Source organism: Pseudophryne corroboree, chromosome 2, assembly GCF_028390025.1.
Source record: "Pseudophryne corroboree isolate aPseCor3 chromosome 2, aPseCor3.hap2, whole genome shotgun sequence".
Classification (NCBI taxonomy): Eukaryota; Metazoa; Chordata; class Amphibia; order Anura; family Myobatrachidae; genus Pseudophryne; species Pseudophryne corroboree.
This window is the reverse complement of record NC_086445.1, coordinates 1,042,992,561-1,043,011,453: the sequence shown is the minus strand read 5'-3', so window position 1 is coordinate 1,043,011,453 and position 18,893 is coordinate 1,042,992,561. Positions and strand designations below refer to the sequence as shown.

General features: G+C 53.0%; 1 protein-coding gene across 9 annotated transcripts in view; it reads left to right on the top strand.

The window, feature by feature from the left end:
• STXBP5L (syntaxin binding protein 5L) overlaps positions 1-18,893 on the top strand; it is a 619,515-nt gene that overhangs the window by 380,252 nt on the left and 220,370 nt on the right. For all 9 annotated transcript variants that reach the window (XM_063956843.1, XM_063956842.1, XM_063956846.1 and 6 more), the window contains 2 exons: positions 8,164-8,231; positions 12,171-12,211. In XM_063956843.1, the coding sequence (XP_063812913.1) occupies positions 8,164-8,231; positions 12,171-12,211 (109 nt within the window). The remainder of the gene's footprint in view (positions 1-8,163; positions 8,232-12,170; positions 12,212-18,893) is intronic.

Below are 18,893 nucleotides of genomic sequence, written 5' to 3'. Positions count from 1 at the left end.
TGTACTACACATCCAACTAGCAATCGTCTGCTTAGAAGCAAGAGCACCCAGTTTGTTTGGTGCATACAGGATAACAGCAAGTCAGTTTTCCTGACTCCAGCCGTCCTGGAAACCTATATTTTCAGGGCCCTGACAACATCTAGCAACTTGGAGTCCTCCAAGTCCCTAGTAGCCGCAGGTACCACAATAAGCTGGTTCAGGTGAAACGCTGACACCACCTTAGGGAGAAACTGGGGACGAGTCCGCAGCTCTGCCCTGTCCGAATGGACAATCAGATATGGGCTTTTGTGAGACAAAGCCGCCAATTCTGACACTCGCCTGGCCGAGGCCAGGGCCAACATCATGGTCACTTTCCATGTGAGATATTTCAAATCCACAGATTTGAGCGGTTTAAACCAATGTGATTTGAGGAATCCCAGAACTACGTTGAGATCCCACAGTGCCACTGGAGGCACAAAAGGGGGTTGTATATGCAGTACTCCCTTGACAAACTTCTGGACTTCAGGAACTGAAGCCAATTCTTTCTGGAAGAAAATCGACAGGGCCGAAATTTGAACCTTAATGGATCCCAATTTGAGGCCCATAGACACTCCTGTTTGCAGGAAATGCAGGAATCGACCGAGTTGAAATTTCTTCGTGGGGCCTTCCTGGCCTCACACCACGCAACATATTTTCGCCACATGTGGTGATAATGTTGTGCGGTCACCTCCTTCCTGGCTTTGACCAGGGTAGGAGTGACCTCTTCCGGAATGCCTTTTTCCCTTAGGATCCGGCGTTCAACCGCCATGCCGTCAAACGCAGCCGCGGTAAGTCTTGGAACAGACATGGTACTTGCTGAAGCAAGTCCCTTCTTAGCGGCAGAGGCCATGAGTCCTCTGTGAGCATCTCTTGAAGTTCCGGGTACCAAGTCCTTCTTGGCCAATCCGGAGCCACGAGTATAGTTCTTACTCCTCTACGTCTTATAATTCTCAGTACCTTAGGTATGAGAAGCAGAGGAGGGAACACATACACCGACTGGTACACCCACGGTGTTACCAGAACGTCCACAGCTATTGCCTGAGGGTCTCTTGACCTGGCGCAATACCTGTCCAGTTTTTTGTTCAGGCGGGACGCCATCATGTCCACCTTTGGTTTTTCCCAATGGTTCACAATCATGTGGAAGACTTCCGTGTGAAGTCCCCACTCTCCCGGGTGGAGGTCGTGCCTGCTGAGGAAGTCTGCTTCCCAGTTGTCCACTCCCGGAATGAACACTGCTGACAGTGCTATCACATGATTTTCCGCCCAGCGAAGAATCCTTGCAGCTTCTGCCATTGCCCTCCTGCTTCTTGTGTCGCCCTGTCTGTTTACGTGGGCGACTGCCGTGATGTTGTCCGACTGGATCAGCACCGGTTGACTTTGAAGCAGAGGTCTTCCTAGGCTCAGAGCATTGTAAATTGCCCTTAGCTCCAGTATATTTATGTGGAGAGAAGTCTCCAGACTTGACCACACTCCTTGGAAATTTCTTCCCTGTGTGACTGCTCCCCAGCCTCTCAGGCTGGCATCCGTGGTCACCAGGACCCAGTCCTGAATACGGAATCTGCTGCCCTCTAGTAGATGAGCACTCTGCAGCCACCACAGAAGAGACACCCTTGTCCTTGGAGACAGGATTATCCGCTGATGCATCTGAAGATGCGATCCGGACCATTCGTCCAGCAGATCCCACTGAAAAATTCTTTCGTGAAATCTGCCGAATGGAATCGCTTCGTAAGAAGCCACCATTTTTCCCAGGACTCTTGTGCATTGATGCACTGACACTTGGCCTGGTTCTAGGAGGTTCCTAACTAGCTCGGATAACTCCCAGGCTTTCTCCTCCGGGAGAAACACCTTTTTCTGGACTGTGTCCAGAATCATCCCTAGTAACAGCAGACGTGTCGTCGGAATCAGCTGCGATTTTGGAATATTTAGAATCCACCCGTGCTGTCGTAGAACTACTTGAGATAGTGCTACTCCGACCTCCAACTGTTCTCTGGACCTTGCCCTTATCAGGAGATCGTCCAAGTAAGGGATAATTAAGACGCCTTTTCTTTGAAGAAGAATCATCATTTCGGCCATTACCTTGGTAAAGACCCGGGGTGCCGTGGACAATCCAAACGGCAGCCTCTGAAACTGATAGTGACAGTTCTGTACCACGAACCTGAGGTACCCTTGGTGAGAAGGGCAATTTGGGACATGGAGGTGTAAGCATCCTTGATGTCCAGGGACACCATATAGTCCCCTTCTTCCTGGTTCGCTATCACTGCTCTGAGTGACTCCATCTTGATTTGAACCTTTGTATGTAAGTGTTCAAAGATTTCAGATTTAGAATAAATCTCACCGAGCCGTCTGGCTTCAGTACCACAAATAGTGTGGAATAATACCCCTTTCCTTGTTGTAGGAGGGGTACTTTGATTATCACCTGCTGGGAATACAGCTTGTGAATTGTTTCCAATACTGCCTCCCTGTCGGAAGGAGACGTTGGTAAAGCAGATTTCAGGAACCTGCGAGGGGGAGACGTCTCGAATTTCCAATCTGTACCCCTGGGATACTACTTGTAGGATCCAGGGGTCCACTTGCGAGTGAGCCCACTGCGCGCTGAAACTCTTGAGACGACCCCCCCCACCGCACCTGAGTCCGCTTGTACGGCCCCAGCGTCATGCTGAGGACTTGGCAGAAGCGGTGGAGGGCTTCTGTTCCTGGGAAGGGGCTGCCTGCTGCAGTCTTCTTCCGTTCCTCTACCCCTGGGCAGATATGACTGGCCTTTTGCCCGCTTGCCCTTATGGGGACGAAAGGACTGAGGCTGAAAAGACGGTGTCTTTTTCTGCTGAGATGTGACTTGGGGTAAAAAGGTGGATTTTCCAGCTGTTGCCGTGGCCACCAGGTCCGATGGACCGACCCTAAATAACTCCTCCCCTTTATACGGCAATACTGCCGTTTGGAATCTGCATCACCTGACCACTGTCGTGTCCATAAACATCTTCTGGCAGACATGGACATCGTACTTACTCTTGATGCCAGAGTGCAAATATCCCTCTGTGCATCTCGCATATATAGAAATGCATCCTTTAAATGCTCTATAGTCAATAAAATACTGTCCCTGTCAAGGGTATCAATATTTTCAGTCAGGGAATCCGACCAAGCCACCCCAGCGCTGCACATCCAGGCTGAGGCGATCGCTGGTCGCAGTATAACACCAGTATGTGTGTATATACTTTTTAGGATATTTTCCAGCCTCCTATTAGCTGGCTCCTTGAGGGCGGCCGTATCTGGAGACGGTAACGCCACTTGTTTTGATAAGCGTGTGAGCGCCTTTAATTTTCTATCGGGGGAGACCCACGCATCATCACACACTTCATTTAATTTATCTGATTCAGGAAAAACTACAGGTAGTTTTTTCACACCCCACATAATACCCTTTTTTGTGGTACTTGTAGTATCAGAAATATGTAACACCTCCTTCATTGCCCTTAACATGTAACGTGTGGCCCTAATGGAAAATACGTTTGTTTCTTCACTGTCGACACTGGAGTCAGTGTCCGTGTCTGTGTCTGTGTCGACCGACTGAGGTAATGGGCGTTTTAAAGCCCCTGACGGTGTTTGAGACGCCTGGACAGGTACTAATTGGTTTGCCGGCCGTCTCATGTCGTCAACCGACCTTGCAGCTTGTTGACATTATCACGTAATTCCCTAAATAAGCCATCCATTCCGGTGTCGACTCCCTAGAGAGTGACATCACCATCACAGGCAATTGCTCCGCCTCCTCACCAACATCGTCCTCATACATGTCGACACACACGTACCGACACACAGCACACACACAGGGAATGCTCTGATAGAGGACAGGACCCCACTAGCCCTTTGGGGAGACAGAGGGAGAGTTTGCCAGCACACACCAAAACGCTATAATTTTACAGGGACAACCTTATATATGTGTTTTCCCTTATAGCATCTTAATATGTAATAATATCGCCACAAAAATGCCCCCCCTCTCTGTTTTAACCCTGTTTCTGTAGTGCAGTGCAGGGGAGAGCCTGGGAGCCTTCCCACCAGCAGTTCTGTGAGGGAAAATGGCGCTGTGTGCTGAGGAGAATAGGCCCCGCCCCCTTTTCAGCGGGCTTCTTCTCCCGTTTTTCTGACAACCTGGCAGGGGTTAAATACATCCATATAGCCCCAGGGGCTATATGTGATGTATTTTTAGCCAGCATAGGTACTTTCATTGCTGCTCAGGGCGCCCCCCCCAGCGCCCTGCACCCTCAGTGACCGTTGGTGTGAAGTGTGCTGAGAGCAATGGCGCACAGCTGCAGTGCTGTGCGCTACCTTAAGAAGACCGGGAAGTCTTCAGCCGCCGATTTCTGGACCTCTTCTCTCTTCAGCATCTGCAAGGGGGTCGGCGGCGCGGCTCCGGTGACCCATCCAGGCTGTACCTGTGATCGTCCCTCTGGAGCTAGTGTCCAGTAGCCTAAGAAGCCAATCCATCCTGCACGCAGGTGAGTTCACTTCTTCTCCCCTAAGTCCCTCGTTGCAGTGAGCCTGTTGCCAGCAGGACTCACTGAAAATAAAAAACCTAACAAAACTTTTACTCTAAGCAGCTCTTTAGGAGAGCCACCTAGATTGCACCCTTCTCGGCCGGGCACAAAGATCTAACTGAGGCTTGGAGGAGGGTCATAGGGGGAGGAGCCAGTGCACACCACCTGATCCTAAAGCTTTTACTTTTGTGCCCTGTCTCCTGCGGAGCCGCTATTCCCCATGGTCCTGACGGAGGCCCCAGCATCCACTTAGGACGTCAGAGAAATCAAGTATTGAGCACTGTTGCCGGGGGCAATAGACCACCTATATGTAAACACTGTGCTCTACAACCAGGGTATATGAGTACCATACTTTGGAGGATTGATTATTATTGTTAGTATAGCAGTCACAGTATATGAGTATGAGGTATAAAAGCTAATGGAATACCTAAGCCAGTAATATATAATTTAAATAACAGTGGTTAAGAAAAAAAGCTATATACTGATGAATTATTCATCTATGCATATAAGTAAAATCTGAGTATCACCTATGATAGGTATGGAGAGAATACTATCCTCTCTGTGATAGACAGTATATATTGATTTTTACTGGTCACAATATACATTATATGATAATAGATGAAATTCACAGCGCTTTCCTTATTTTCCAGCCCACAATAGCAAAGTGTCAGTAACCCCCGAACTGGCTGCACTGATCTTAGTATTATCAGCCAGTATCTGAGGCGAATGAGACACAGTGCACACTGATTGGCCTAATCTATGTTTCCATTGACTAGCACCAGTAATGGTCTCTCACCACGCATATAATGCTATAGCACATGCGTGGCAGCAGAACCACGAAGTCTGACATATAGTCCTGCCTTTCTTACACTCTGCACTCTTTTCAACACCAGAGCAGGTTAAGTGTCAGTAGCTCTCTCATTGGCTGCACTGACCCCAGGGTCACCAGCCAAAAGTAGAAGTGAATGAGACACTCTCCGCTGATGCTCTGGTACAGTCTATGACTCTAGAGACTGGCACAAGTAAGGGTCTCTCACCTACATATATAATGCAATAGCACATACGAGGCAGCAGAACCAAGAAAAATGCCTTAAGGTCTTGACTAATCTTCTGACGGTGTCATTCATAGATTTATTCTCCAACTATTGAGAGGGCTAAGGCCCGTTGGAGTTTACAGATTACCTGTACCTTTTATCTTGTTATATGTTGTATTGTATGTTGTGTCTATATTTCGCCTTTTTAGATAACGAGAGTATAATCTCCAAACAATTTTTATTGGTATATAATAAAAGTTAAGTTTCAATAGAGTGTATTTCTACTTTTCTTTCCCTTTTTCTTTCATTCCCTATTACTGATCCAATGGTGTAGCACATACATTTGAACACCAATTGAGTGCCCCATTTGTAGGAGAGTTCTTGTTTACCTTCCTTGGTAAAGTTCTGTATAAAAAATGTAACCCAACTCTCAGGGAGCACCCCCCATTGTCCTTAATTAACATATAGGCACAGAAGTGCATGATATAGAAAGTTGGGGTAAAAGTGTCACTTATTTATATATTGTCCCTTGACCTTGATTTATTTATTTTTTGTTCTTAAGTCTGTGCAGTCAACAAACCTCTTTCTTTTAATATTACATTAGTACCTGATATTTGGGATCACGTAAGGAGTGCAGACACGGTGCAAGATTCAGCATCTATTCATTTTTACCACTGTACATTCCCATCTTATGCATTCTCCCTGGATTTTCGGGGGCAAAGGTGTGTTGTGTATTGAGACTAGGGAGGCAGTGCTGTGCTGTGCAGGGAGGCAGAGGCAGTGCTATGAAGTGGGACTAGGGAGGAAGAAGTAGTGCTGTGCAGTGGGACCAGGGAGGCAAAGGCGGTGCTGTGCTGTGAGACCAGGGAGAATCACGTAGTGGTGTACTGTGCATGGAGACCTGGGAGGCAGAGTCAGTGTTATTATGTGGGACCAGGGTGTAAGAAGTAGTGCTGTGATGTACAGGTAGACCAGGGAGACAGAGGCAGTGTTATGATTTGGGACCAGGGTGTAAGAAGTAGTGCTGTGATGTACAGTGAGACCAGGGAGCAGAGGCAGTGCTATGATGTGGGACCAGGGTGTAAGAAGTAGTGCTGTGCTGTACAGTGAGATCAGGGAGCAGAGGCAGTGTTATTCTGTGGGACCAGGGTGTAAGAAGTAGTGCTGTGCTGTACACTTAGACCAGGGAGACAGAGGCAGTGTTATTATGTGGGACCAGGGTGCAAGAAGTAGTGCTGTGCTGTACACTTAGACCAGGGAGACAGAGGCAGTGTTATTATGTGGGACCAGGGTGTAAGAAGTAGTGCTGTGCTGTACACTTAGACCAGGGAGACAGAGGCAGTGTTATTATGTCGGACCAGGGTGTAAGAAGTAGTGCTGTGATGTACAGTGAGACCAGGGAGACAGAGGCAGTGTTATGATTTGGGACCAGGGTGTAAGAAGTAGTTCTGTGATGTACAGTGAGACCAGGGAGCAGAGGCAGTGTTATTATGTGGGACCAGGGTGTAAGAAGTAGTGCTGTGATGTACAGTGAGACCAGGGAGCAGAGGCAGTGTTATGATTTGGGACCAGGGTGTAAGAAGTAGTGCTGTGATGTACAGTGAGACCAGGCAGGCAGAGGCAGTGCTATGATGTGGGACCAGGGTGTAAGAAGTAGTGCTGTGATGTACAGTGAGACCAGTGAGAAAGAGGCAGTGTTATGATGTGGGACCAGGGTGTAAGAAGTAGTGCTGTGATGTACAGTGAGACCAGGGAGGCAGAGGCAGTGCTATGATGTGGGACCAGGGTGTAAGAAGTAGTGCTGTGCTGTACAGTCAGACCAGGAAGGAAGAGGTTGTAGTGCTGTGCTGTGCAGTTAGACCAGGGAGGCAGAGGCAGTGCTGTACAGTTAGACCAGGGAGGCAGAGGCAGTGCTGTACAGTTAGACCAGGGAGGCAGAGGCAGTGCTGTACAGTTAGACCAGGGAGGCAGAGGCAGTGCTGTACACATAGACCAGGAAGGCAGAGGCAGTGCTGTACAGTTAGACCAGGGAGGCAGAGGCAGTGCTGTACAGTTAGACCAGGGAGGCAGAGGCAGTGCTGTACAGTTAGACCAGGGAGGCAGAGGCAGTGCTGTACAGTTAGACCAGGGAGGCAGAGGCAGTGCTGTACACGTAGACCAGGGAGGCAGAGGCAGTGCTGTACAGTTAGGCCAGGGAGGCAGAGGCAGTGCTGTACACGTAGACCAGGGAGGCAGAGGCAGTGCTGTACAGTTAGGCCAGGGAGGCAGAGGCAGTGCTGTACACGTAGACCAGGGAAGCAGAGGCAGTGCTGTACAGGTAGACCAGGGAGGCAGAGGCAGTGCTGTACAGTTAGGCCAGGGAGGCAGAGGCAGTGCTGTACAGTTAGGCCAGGGAGGCAGAGGCAGTGCTGTACAGTTAGGCCAGGGAGGCAGAGGCAGTGCTGTACAGTTAGGCCAGGGAGGCAGAGGCAGTGCTGTACACGTAGACCAGGGAAGCAGAGGCAGTGCTGTACAGTTAGGCCAGGGAGGCAGAGGCAGTGCTATGACACTATTATTATTATTCCCTAAATGTCTTGTGTTCTGTGCAGGAATGGCCAATAACTGGAGGTATTTGGAACCTTGGAACTACAGCCTACCCTGAAATTATCATCACAGGGTAAGAATGTCTGGCTCATATAGACGTAGTGTAACAGCTGTGTGCTCATATAGACACGCGCATACAGGGGGCTCAGGGGGAACCAGCAGGAAATAAGACTTTATGCTAAGAATGCATTAGGCCTCCATTGCATCGGGTGCCTGTGGTGAAGGGGCACCTAAAATTCTATAAAGTTATAATGCCCAATATATACCACAAAGTGACCAGTGCCAGTTCTGGGTGCCCCTGTGGAAACAGCAGCCAATGAGCTTCTTACAAGTGAATTTCATGTCAGTGTCGCACCGAGATGGTCACAGCCAAGTGTCACACTCCAAGTCTGAGGAGGCGAGCAGGCTGGGGCACCTCCTAGATGTGTGGGAGCAGGGTGGGGCACCTCCTGGATGCGTGGGAGCAGGATGGGGCACTCCCTGGATGTGTGGGAGCAGGCTGGGGCACCTCCTAGATGTGTGGGAGCAGGGTGGGGCACCTCCTGGATGTGTGGGAGCAGGGTGGGGCACCTCCTGGATGTGTGAGAGCAGGCTGGGGCACCTCCTAGATGTGTGGGAGCAGGCTGGGGCACCTCCTGGATGTGTGAGAGCAGGCTGGGGCACCTCCTGGATGTGTGAGAGCATGCTGGGGCACCTCCTGGATGTGTGAGAGCAGGGTGGGGCACCTCCTAGATGTGTGAGAGCAGGCTGGGGCACCTCCTAGATGTGTGAGAGCAGGCTGGGGCACCTCCTAGATGTGTGGGAGCAGGGTGGGGCACCTCCTGGATGTGTGGGAGCAGGGTGGGGCACCTCCTGGATGTGTGAGAGCAGGCTGGGGCACCTCCTAGATGTGTGGGAGCAGGGTGGGGCACCTCCTAGATGTGTGAGATCAGGGTGGGGCACCTCCTAGATGTGTGGGAGCAGGGTGGGGCACCTCCTAGATGTGTGAGAGCAGGCTGGGGCACCTCCTGGATGTGTGAGAGCAGGGTGGGGCACCTCCTAGATGTGTGGGAGCAGGGTGGGGCACCTCCTAGATGTGTGGGAGCAGGCTGGGGCACCTCCTGGATGTGTGAGAGCAGGGTGGGGCACCTCCTAGATGTGTGAGAGCAGGGTGGGGCACCTCCTAGATGTGTGAGAGCAGGCTGGGGCACCTCCTGGATGTGTGGGAGCAGGGTGGGGCACCTCCTAGATGTGTGAGAGCAGGCTGGGGCACCTCCTAGATGTGTGGGAGCAGGGTGGGGCACCTCCTAGATGTGTGGGAGCAGGGTGGGGCACCTCCTGGATGTGTGGGAGCAGGGTGGGGCACCTCCTAGATGTGTGAGAGCAGGCTGGGGCACCTCCTGGATGTGTGAGAGCAGGGTGGGGCACCTCCTAGATGTGTGAGAGCAGGCTGGGGCACCTCCTAGATGTGTGAGAACAGGGTGGGGCACCTCCTGGATGTGTGGGAGCAGGGTGGGGCACCTCCTGGATGTGTGAGAGCAGGGTGGGGCACCTCCTAGATGTGTGAGAGCAGGCTGGGGCACCTCCTAGATGTGTGAGAGCAGGCTGGGGCACCTCCTGGATGTGTGAGAGCAGGGTGGGGCACCTCCTAGATGTGTGGGAGCAGGCTGGGGCACCTCCTAGATGTGTGAGAGCAGGGTGGGGCACCTCCTAGATGTGTGAGAGCAGGCTGGGGCACCTCCTGGATGTGTGAGAGCAGGGTGGGGCACCTCCTAGATGTGTGAGAGCAGGGAGGGGCACCTCCTGGATGTGTGAGAGCAGGGTGGGGCACCTCCTAGATGTGTGAGAGCAGGCTGGGGCACCTCCTAGATGTGTGGGAGCAGGGTGGGGCACCTCCTGGATGTGTGAGAGCAGGGTGGGGCACCTCCTGGATGTGTGAGAGCAGGGTGGGGCACCTCCTAGATGTGTGAGAGCAGGCTGGGGCACCTCCTGGATGTGTGAGAGCAGGGTGGGGCACCTCCTAGATGTGTGAGAGCAGGGTGGGGCACCTCCTGGATGTGTGAGAGCAGGGTGGGGCACCTCCTAGATGTGTGAGAGCAGGCTGGGGCACCTCCTAGATGTGTGGGAGCAGGGTGGGGCACCTCCTGGATGTGTGAGAGCAGGGTGGGGCACCTCCTGGATGTGTGGGAGCAGGGTGGGGCACCTCCTAGATGTGTGGGAGCAGGGTGGGGCACCTCCTGGATGTGTGAGAGCAGGGTGGGGCACCTCCTGGATGTGTGGGAGCAGGGTGGGGCACCTCCTAGATGTGTGGGAGCAGGGTGGGGCACCTCCTAGATGTGTGGGAGCAGGCTGGGGCACCTCCTGGATGTGTGAGAGCAGGGTGGGGCACCCCCTGGATGTGTGAGAGCAGGGTGGGGCACCTCCTAGATGTGTGGGAGCAGGGTGGGGCACCTCCTGGATGTGTGAGAGCAGGGTGGGGCACCTCCTAGATGTGTGGGAGCAGGCTGGGGCACCTCCTAGATGTGTGGGAGCAGGGTGGGGCACCTCCTAGATGTGTGGGAGCAGGGTGGGGCACCTCCTAGATGTGTGAGAGCAGGCTGGGGCACCTCCTAGATGTGTTGGAGCAGGGTGAGGCACCTCCTAGATGTGTGAGAGCAGGGTGGGGCACCTCCTGGATGTGTGGGAGCAGGGTGAAGCACCTCCTGGATGTGTGGGAGCAGGGTGGGGCACCTCCTGGATGTGTGGGAGCAGGGTGGGGCACCCCCTGGACGTGTGGGAGCAGGGTGGGGCACCCCCTGGATGTGTGGGAGCAGGGTGGGGCACCTCCTGGATGTGTGGGAGCAGGGTGGGGCACCCCCTGGATGTGTGGGAGCAGGGTGGGGCACCTCCTGGATGTGTGGGAGCAGGGTGGGGCACCTCCTAGATGTGTGGGAGCAGGGTGGGGCACCTCCTGGATGTGTGGGAGCAGGGTGGGGCACCTCCTGGATGTGTGGGAGCAGGGTGGGGCACCTCCTGGATGTGTGGGAGCAGGGTGGGGCACCTCCTGGATGTGTGGGAGCAGGGTGGGGCACCTCCTGGATGTGTGGGAGCAGGGTGGGGCACCCACTGGATGCGTGGGAGCAGGGTGAGGCACCCACTGGATGCGTGGGAGCAGGGTGGGCACTCCCTGGATGCGTGGGAGCAGGGTGGGGCACTCCCTGGATGCGTGGGAGCAGGGTGGGGCACTCCCTGGATGCGTGGGAGGAGGGTGGGGTACCCCCTGGATGCGTGGGAGCAGGGTGGGGCACCCCATGGATGAGTGGGAGCAGGGTGGGGCACTCCCTGGATGTGTGGGAGCAGGGTGGGGCACTCCCTGGATGTGTGGGAGCAGGGTGGGGCACCCACTGGATGCGTTGGAGCAGGGTGGGGCACTCCCTTGATGTGTGGAAGCAGGGTGGGGCACTCCCTGGATGTGTGGGAGCAGGGTGGGGCACCCACTGGATGCGTGGGAGCAGGGTGGGGCACTCCCTGGATGTGTGGGAGCAGGGTGGGGCACTCCCTGGATGCGTGGGAGCAGGGTGGGGCACTCCGTGGATGCGTGGGAGCAGGGTGGGGCACTCCCTGGATGCGTGGGAGCAGGGTGGGGCACCCACTGGATGTGTGGGAGCAGGGTGAGGCACTCCCTGGATGTGTGGGAGGAGGGTGAGGCACTCCCTGGATGTGTGGGAGGAGGGTGGGGTACTCCCTGGATGTGTGGGAGCAGGGTGGGGCACTCCCTGGATGTGTGAGAGCAGGGGGGGGGGGCACTCCCTGGATGTGTGGGAGCAGGGTGGGGCACCCACTGGATGCGTGGGAGCAGGGTGGGATACCCACTGGATGCGTGGGTATATAACCAGTGGAGATCTCTTGACCTGTAATATTATTATTTACAGTAATTTGTACATTATCCATGATATCATTATTATGGTTCCGGCATCAGATTGCTGATTGTCTGGCTGGTACCTGGACACTGGCAATGCCGCAGCGGTTACTAACATGCGCTTTGTATTCCCAGGCACGCCGATGGTTCTGTGAAGTTCTGGGACGCGTCAGCCAGTAAGTGTCAGCGTTTACACTGTGTACATACAGTACATTGATGTGTCATGCACAGAGTCTCCCATATCCAGTAGAACGTTGGATATCATATGTTTCCGTTGTTTGGAATACGTGCATCCCATAATGAGACACAAGTGTAACATACACACCTTATACACACAGCCTGCAGGTCATACACACCTTATACACACAGCCTGCAGGTCATACACACCTTATACACACAGCCTGCAGGTCATACACACCTTATACACACAGCCTGCAGGTCATACACACCTTATACACACAGCCTGCAGGTCATACACACCTTATACACAGCCTGCAGGTCGTAAACACCTTATACACACAGCCTGCAGGTCATACACACCTTATACACACAGCCTGCAGGTCATACACACCTTCTACACACAGCCTGCAGGTCATACACACCTTCTACACACAGCCTGCAGGTCATACACACCTTATACACACAGCCTGCAGGTCATACACACCTTATACACACAGCCTGCAGGTCATAAACACCTTATACACACAGCCTGCAGGTCATAAACACCTTATACACACAGCCTGCAGGTCATACACACCTTATACACAGCCTGCATTTATCATACACACCTTATACACACAGCCTGCAGGTCATAGACACCTTATACACACAGCCTGCAGGTCATACTCACCTTATACACACAGCCTGCAGGTCATACCCACCTTATACACACAGCCTGCAGGTCATACACACCTTCTACACACAGCCTGCAGGTCATACACACCTTCTACACACAGCCTGCAGGTCATACACACCTTCTACACACAGCCTGCAGGTCATACACACCTTATACACACAGCCTGCAGGTCATACACACCTTCTACACACAGCCTGCAGGTCATACACACCTTATACACACAGCCTGCAGGTCATACACACCTTCTACACACAGCCTGCAGGTCATACACACCTTATACACACAGCCTGCAGGTCATACACACCTTCTACACACAGCCTGCAGGTCATACACACCTTATACACACAGCCTGCAGGTCATACCCACCTTCTACACACAGACTGCAGGTCATACACACCTTATACACACAGCCTGCAGGTCATACACACCTTCTACAAACAGCCTGCAGGTCATACACACCTTATACACACAGCCTGCAGGTCATACACACCTTCTACACACAGCCTGCAGGTCATACACACCTTATACACACAGCCTGCAGGTCATACACACCTTCTACACACAGCCTGCAGGTCATACACACCTTATACACACAGCCTGCAGTTAATACCCACCTTCTACACACAGCCTGCAGGTCATACACACCTTATACACACAGCCTGTGTATATGGCAGCAGTACACTTATATACTGTGCCCCGTTCCTGCACGCAGTAATGGTGACCTGACAATGCGTCATTATGTGCCATCTCCCGCACCGGTGTGTATATTGCAGCGGTACACTTATATACTGTGCCCCGTTCCTGCACGCAGTAATGGTGACCTGAGAGTGCGTCATTATGTGCCATCTCCCGCACCGGTGTGTATATGGCAGCGGTACACTTATATACTGTGCCCCGTTCCTGCACGCAGTAATGGTGACCTGAGAGTGCGTCATTATGTGCCATCTCCCGCACCGGTGTGTATATGGCAGCGGTACACTTATATACTGTGCCCCGTTCCTGCACGCAGTAATGGTGACCTGAGAATGCGTCATTATGTGCCATCTCCCGCACCGGTGTGTATATGGCAGCGTACACTTATATACTGCGCCCCGTTCCTGCACGCAGTAATGGTGACCTGAGAGTTCGTCATTATGTGCCATCTCCCGCACCGGTGTGTATATGGCAGCGGTACACTTATATACTGTGCCCCGTTCCTGCACGCAGTAATGGTGACCTGAGAGTGCGTCATTATGTGCCATCTCCCGCACCGGTGTGTATATGGCAGCAGTACACTTATATACTGTGCCCCGTTCCTGCACGCAGTAATGGTGACCTGAGAGTGCGTCATTATGTGCCATCTCCCGCACGGTGTGTATATGGCAGCGTTACACTTATATACTGTGCCCCGTTCCTGCACGCAGTAATGGTGACCTGAGAGTGCGTCATTATGTGCCATCTCCCGCACCGGTGTGTATATGGCAGCGGTACACTTATATACTGTGCCCCGTTCCTGCACGCAGTAATGGTGACCTGAGAGTGCGTCATTATGTGCCATCTCCCGCACCGGTGTGTATATGGCAGCGTTACACTTATATACTGTGCCCCGTTCCTGCACGCAGTAATGGTGACCTGAGAGTGCGTCATTATGTGCCATCTCCCGCACCGGTGTGTATATGGCAGCGGTACACTTATATACTGTGCCCCGTTCCTGCACGCAGTAATGGTGACCTGAGAGTGCGTCATTATGTGCCATCTCCCGCACCGGTGTGTATATGGCAGCGATACACTTATATACTGTGCCCCGTTCCTGCACGCAGTAATGGTGACCTGAGAGTGCGTCATTATGTGCCATCTCCCGCACCGGTGTGTATATGGCAGCGTTACACTTATATACTGTGCCCCGTTCCTGCACGCAGTAATGGTGACCTGAGAGTGCGTCATTATGTGCCATCTCCCGCACCGGTGTGTATATGGCAGCGGTACACTTATATACTGTGCCCCGTTCCTGCACGCAGTAATGGTGACCTGAGAGTGCGTCATTATGTGCCATCTCCCGCACCGGTGTGTATATGGCAGCGTTACACTTATATACTGTGCCCCGTTCCTGCACGCAGTAATGGTGACCTGAGAGTGCGTCATTATGTGCCATCTCCCGCACCGGTGTGTATATGGCAGCGGTACACTTATATACTGTGCCCCGTTCCTGCACGCAGTAATGGTGACCTGAGAGTGCGTCATTATGTGCCATCTCCCGCACCGGTGTGTATATGGCAGCGTTACACTTATATACTGTGCCCCGTTCCTGCACGCAGTAATGGTGACCTGAGAGTGCGTCATTATGTGCCATCTCCCGCACCGGTGTGTATATGGCAGCGGTACACTTATATACTGTGCCCCGTTCCTGCACGCAGTAATGGTGACCTGAGAGTGCGTCATTATGTGCCATCTCCCGCACCGGTGTGTATATGGCAGCGGTACACTTATATACTGTGCCCCGTTCCTGCACGCAGTAATGGTGACCTGAGAGTGCGTCATTATGTGCCATCTCCCGCACCGGTGTGTATATGGCAGCGGTACACTTATATACTGTGCCCCGTTCCTGCACGCAGTAATGGTGACCTGAGAGTGCGTCATTATGTGCCATCTCCCGCACCGGTGTGTATATGGCAGCGGTACACTTATATACTGTGCCCCGTTCCTGCACGCAGTAATGGTGACCTGAGAGTGCGTCATTATGTGCATCTCCCGCACCGGTGTGTATATGGCAGCGGTACACTTATATACTGTGCCCCGTTCCTGCACGCAGTAATGGTGACCTGAGAAGTGCGTCATTATGTGCCCTCTCCCGCAGCGGTGTGTATATGGCAGTGGTACACTTATATACTGTGCCCCGTTCCTGCACGCAGTAATGGTGACCTGAGAGTGCGTCATTATGTGCCATCTCCCGCACCGGTGTGTATATGGCAGCGGTACACTTATATACTGTGCCCCGTTCCTGCACGCAGTAATTGTGACCTGAGAGTGCGTCATTATGTGCATCTCCCGCACCGGTGTGTATATGGCAGCGGTACACTTATATACTGTGCCCCCGTTCCTGCACGCAGTAATGGTGACCTGAGAGTGCGTCATTATGTGCCATCTCCCGCACCGGTGTGTATATGGCAGCGGTACACTTATATACTGTGCCCCGTTCCTGCACGCAGTAATGGTGACCTGAGAGTGCGTCATTATGTGCCATCTCCCGCACCGGTGTGTATATGGCAGCGGTACACTTATATACTGTGCCCCGTTCCTGCACACAGTAATGGTGACCTGAGAGTGCGTCATTATGTGGCATCTCCCGCACCGGTGTGTATATGGCAGCGTTACACTTATATACTGCGCCCCGTTCCTGCACGCAGTAATGGTGACCTGAGAGTGCGTCATTATGTGCCCTCTCCCGCACCGGTGTGTATATGGCAGCGTTACACTTATATACTGTGCCCCGTTCCTGCACGCAGTAATGGTGACCTGAGAGTGCGTCATTATGTGCCATCTCCCGCACCGGTGTGTATATGGCAGCGGTACACTTATATACTGTGCCCCGTTCCTGCACGCAGTAATGGTGACCTGAGAGTGCGTCATTATGTGCCATCTCCCGCACCGGTGTGTATATGGCAGCGGTACACTTATATACTGTGCCCCGTTCCTGCACGCAGTAATGGTGACCTGAGAGTGCGTCATTATGTGCCATCTCCCGCACCGGTGTGTACATGGCAGCGGTACACTTATATACTGTGCCCCGTTCCTGCACGCAGTAATGGTGACCTGAGAGTGCGTCATTATGTGCCATCTCCCGCACCGGTGTGTATATGGCAGCGTTACACTTATATACTGTGCCCGTTCCTGCACGCAGTAATGGTGACCTGAGAATGCGTCATTATGTGCCATCTCCCGCACCGGTGTGTATATGGCAGCTATACACCTATATACTGTGCCCCGTTCCTGCACGCAGTAATGGTGACCTGAGAGTGCGTCATTATGTGGCATCTCCCGCACCGGTGTGTATATGGCAGTGGTACACTTATATACTGTGCCCCGTACCTGCACGCAGTAATGGTGACCTGAGAGTGCGTCATTATGTGCCATCTCCCGCACCGGTGTGTATATGGCAGCGGTACACTTATATACTGTGCCCCGTTCCTGCACGCAGTAATGGTGACCTGAGAGTGCGTCATTATGTGCCATCTCCCGCACCGGTGTGTATATGGCAGCGGTACACTTATATACCGTGCCCCGTTCCTGCACGCAGTAATGGTGACCTGAGAGTGCGTCATTATGTGCCATCTCCCGCACCGGTGTGTATATGGCAGCGGTACACTTATATACTGTGCCCCGTTCCTGCACGCAGTAATGGTGACCTGAGAGTGCGTCATTATGTGCCATCTCCCGCACCGGTGTGTATATGGCAGCGGTACACTTATATACTGTGCCCCGTTCCTGCACGCAGTAATGGTGACCTGAGAGTGCGTCATTATGTGCCATCTCCCGCACCGGTGTGTATATGGCAGCGGTACACTTATATACTGTGCCCCGTTCCTGCACGCAGTAATGGTGACCTGAGAGTGCGTCATTATGTGCCATCTCCCGCACCGGTGTGTATATGGCAGCGGTACACTTATATACTGTGCCCCGTTCCTGCACGCAGTAATGGTGACCTGAGAGTGCGTCATTATGTGCCATCTCCCGCACCGGTGTGTATATGGCAGCGGTACACTTATATACTGTGCCCCGTTCCTGCACGCAGTAATGGTGACCTGAGAGTGCGTCATTATGTGCCATCTCCCGCACCGGTGTGTATATGGCAGCGGTACACTTATATACTGTGCCCCGTTCCTGCACGCAGTAATGGTGACCTGAGAGTGCGTCATTATGTGCCATCTCCCGCACCGGTGTGTATATGGCAGCGGTACACTTATATACTGTGCCCCGTTCCTGCACGCAGTAATGGTGACCTGAGAGTGCGTCATTATGTGCCATCTCCCGCACCGGTGTGTACATGGCAGCGGTACACTTATATACTGTGCCCCGTTCCTGCACGCAGTAATGGTGACCTGAGAGTGCGTCATTATGTGCCATCTCCCGCACCGGTGTGTATATGGCAGCGTTACACTTATATACTGTGCCCCGTTCCTGCACGCAGTAATGGTGACCTGAGAATGCGTCATTATGTGCCATCTCCCGCACCGGTGTGTATATGGCAGCTATACACCTATATACTGTGCCCCGTTCCTGCACGCAGTAATGGTGACCTGAGAGTGCGTCATTATGTGCCATCTCCCGCACCGGTGTGTATATGGCAGTGGTACACTTATATACTGTGCCCCGTTCCTGCACGCAGTAATGGTGACCTGAGAGTGCGTCATTATGTGCCATCTCCCGCACCGGTGTGTATATGGCAGCGGTACACTTATATACTGTGTCCCGTTCCTGCACGCAGTAATGGTGACCTGAGAGTGCGTCATTATGTGCCATCTCCCGCACCGGTGTGTATATGGCAGCGGTACACTTATATACTGTGCCCCGTTCCTGCACGCAGTAATGGTGACCTGAGAGTGCGTCATTATGTGCCATCTCCCGCACCGGTGTGTATATGGCAGCGGTACACTTATATACTGTGCCCCGTTCCTGCACGCAGTAATGGTGACCTGAGAGTGCGTCATTATGTGCCATCTCCCGCACCGGTGTGTATATGGCAGCGGTACACTTATATACTGTGCCCCGTTCCTGCACGCAGTAATGGTGACCTGAGAGTGCGTCATTATGTGCCATCTCCCGCACCGGTGTGTATATGGCAGCGGTACACTTATATACTGTGCCCCGTTCCTGCACGCAGTAATGGTGACCTGAGAGTGCGTCATTATGTGCCATCTCCCGCACCGGTGTGTATATGGCAGCGTTACACTTATATACTGTGCCCCGTTCCTGCACGCAGTAATGGTGACCTGAGAGTGCGTCATTATGTGCCATCTCCCGCACCG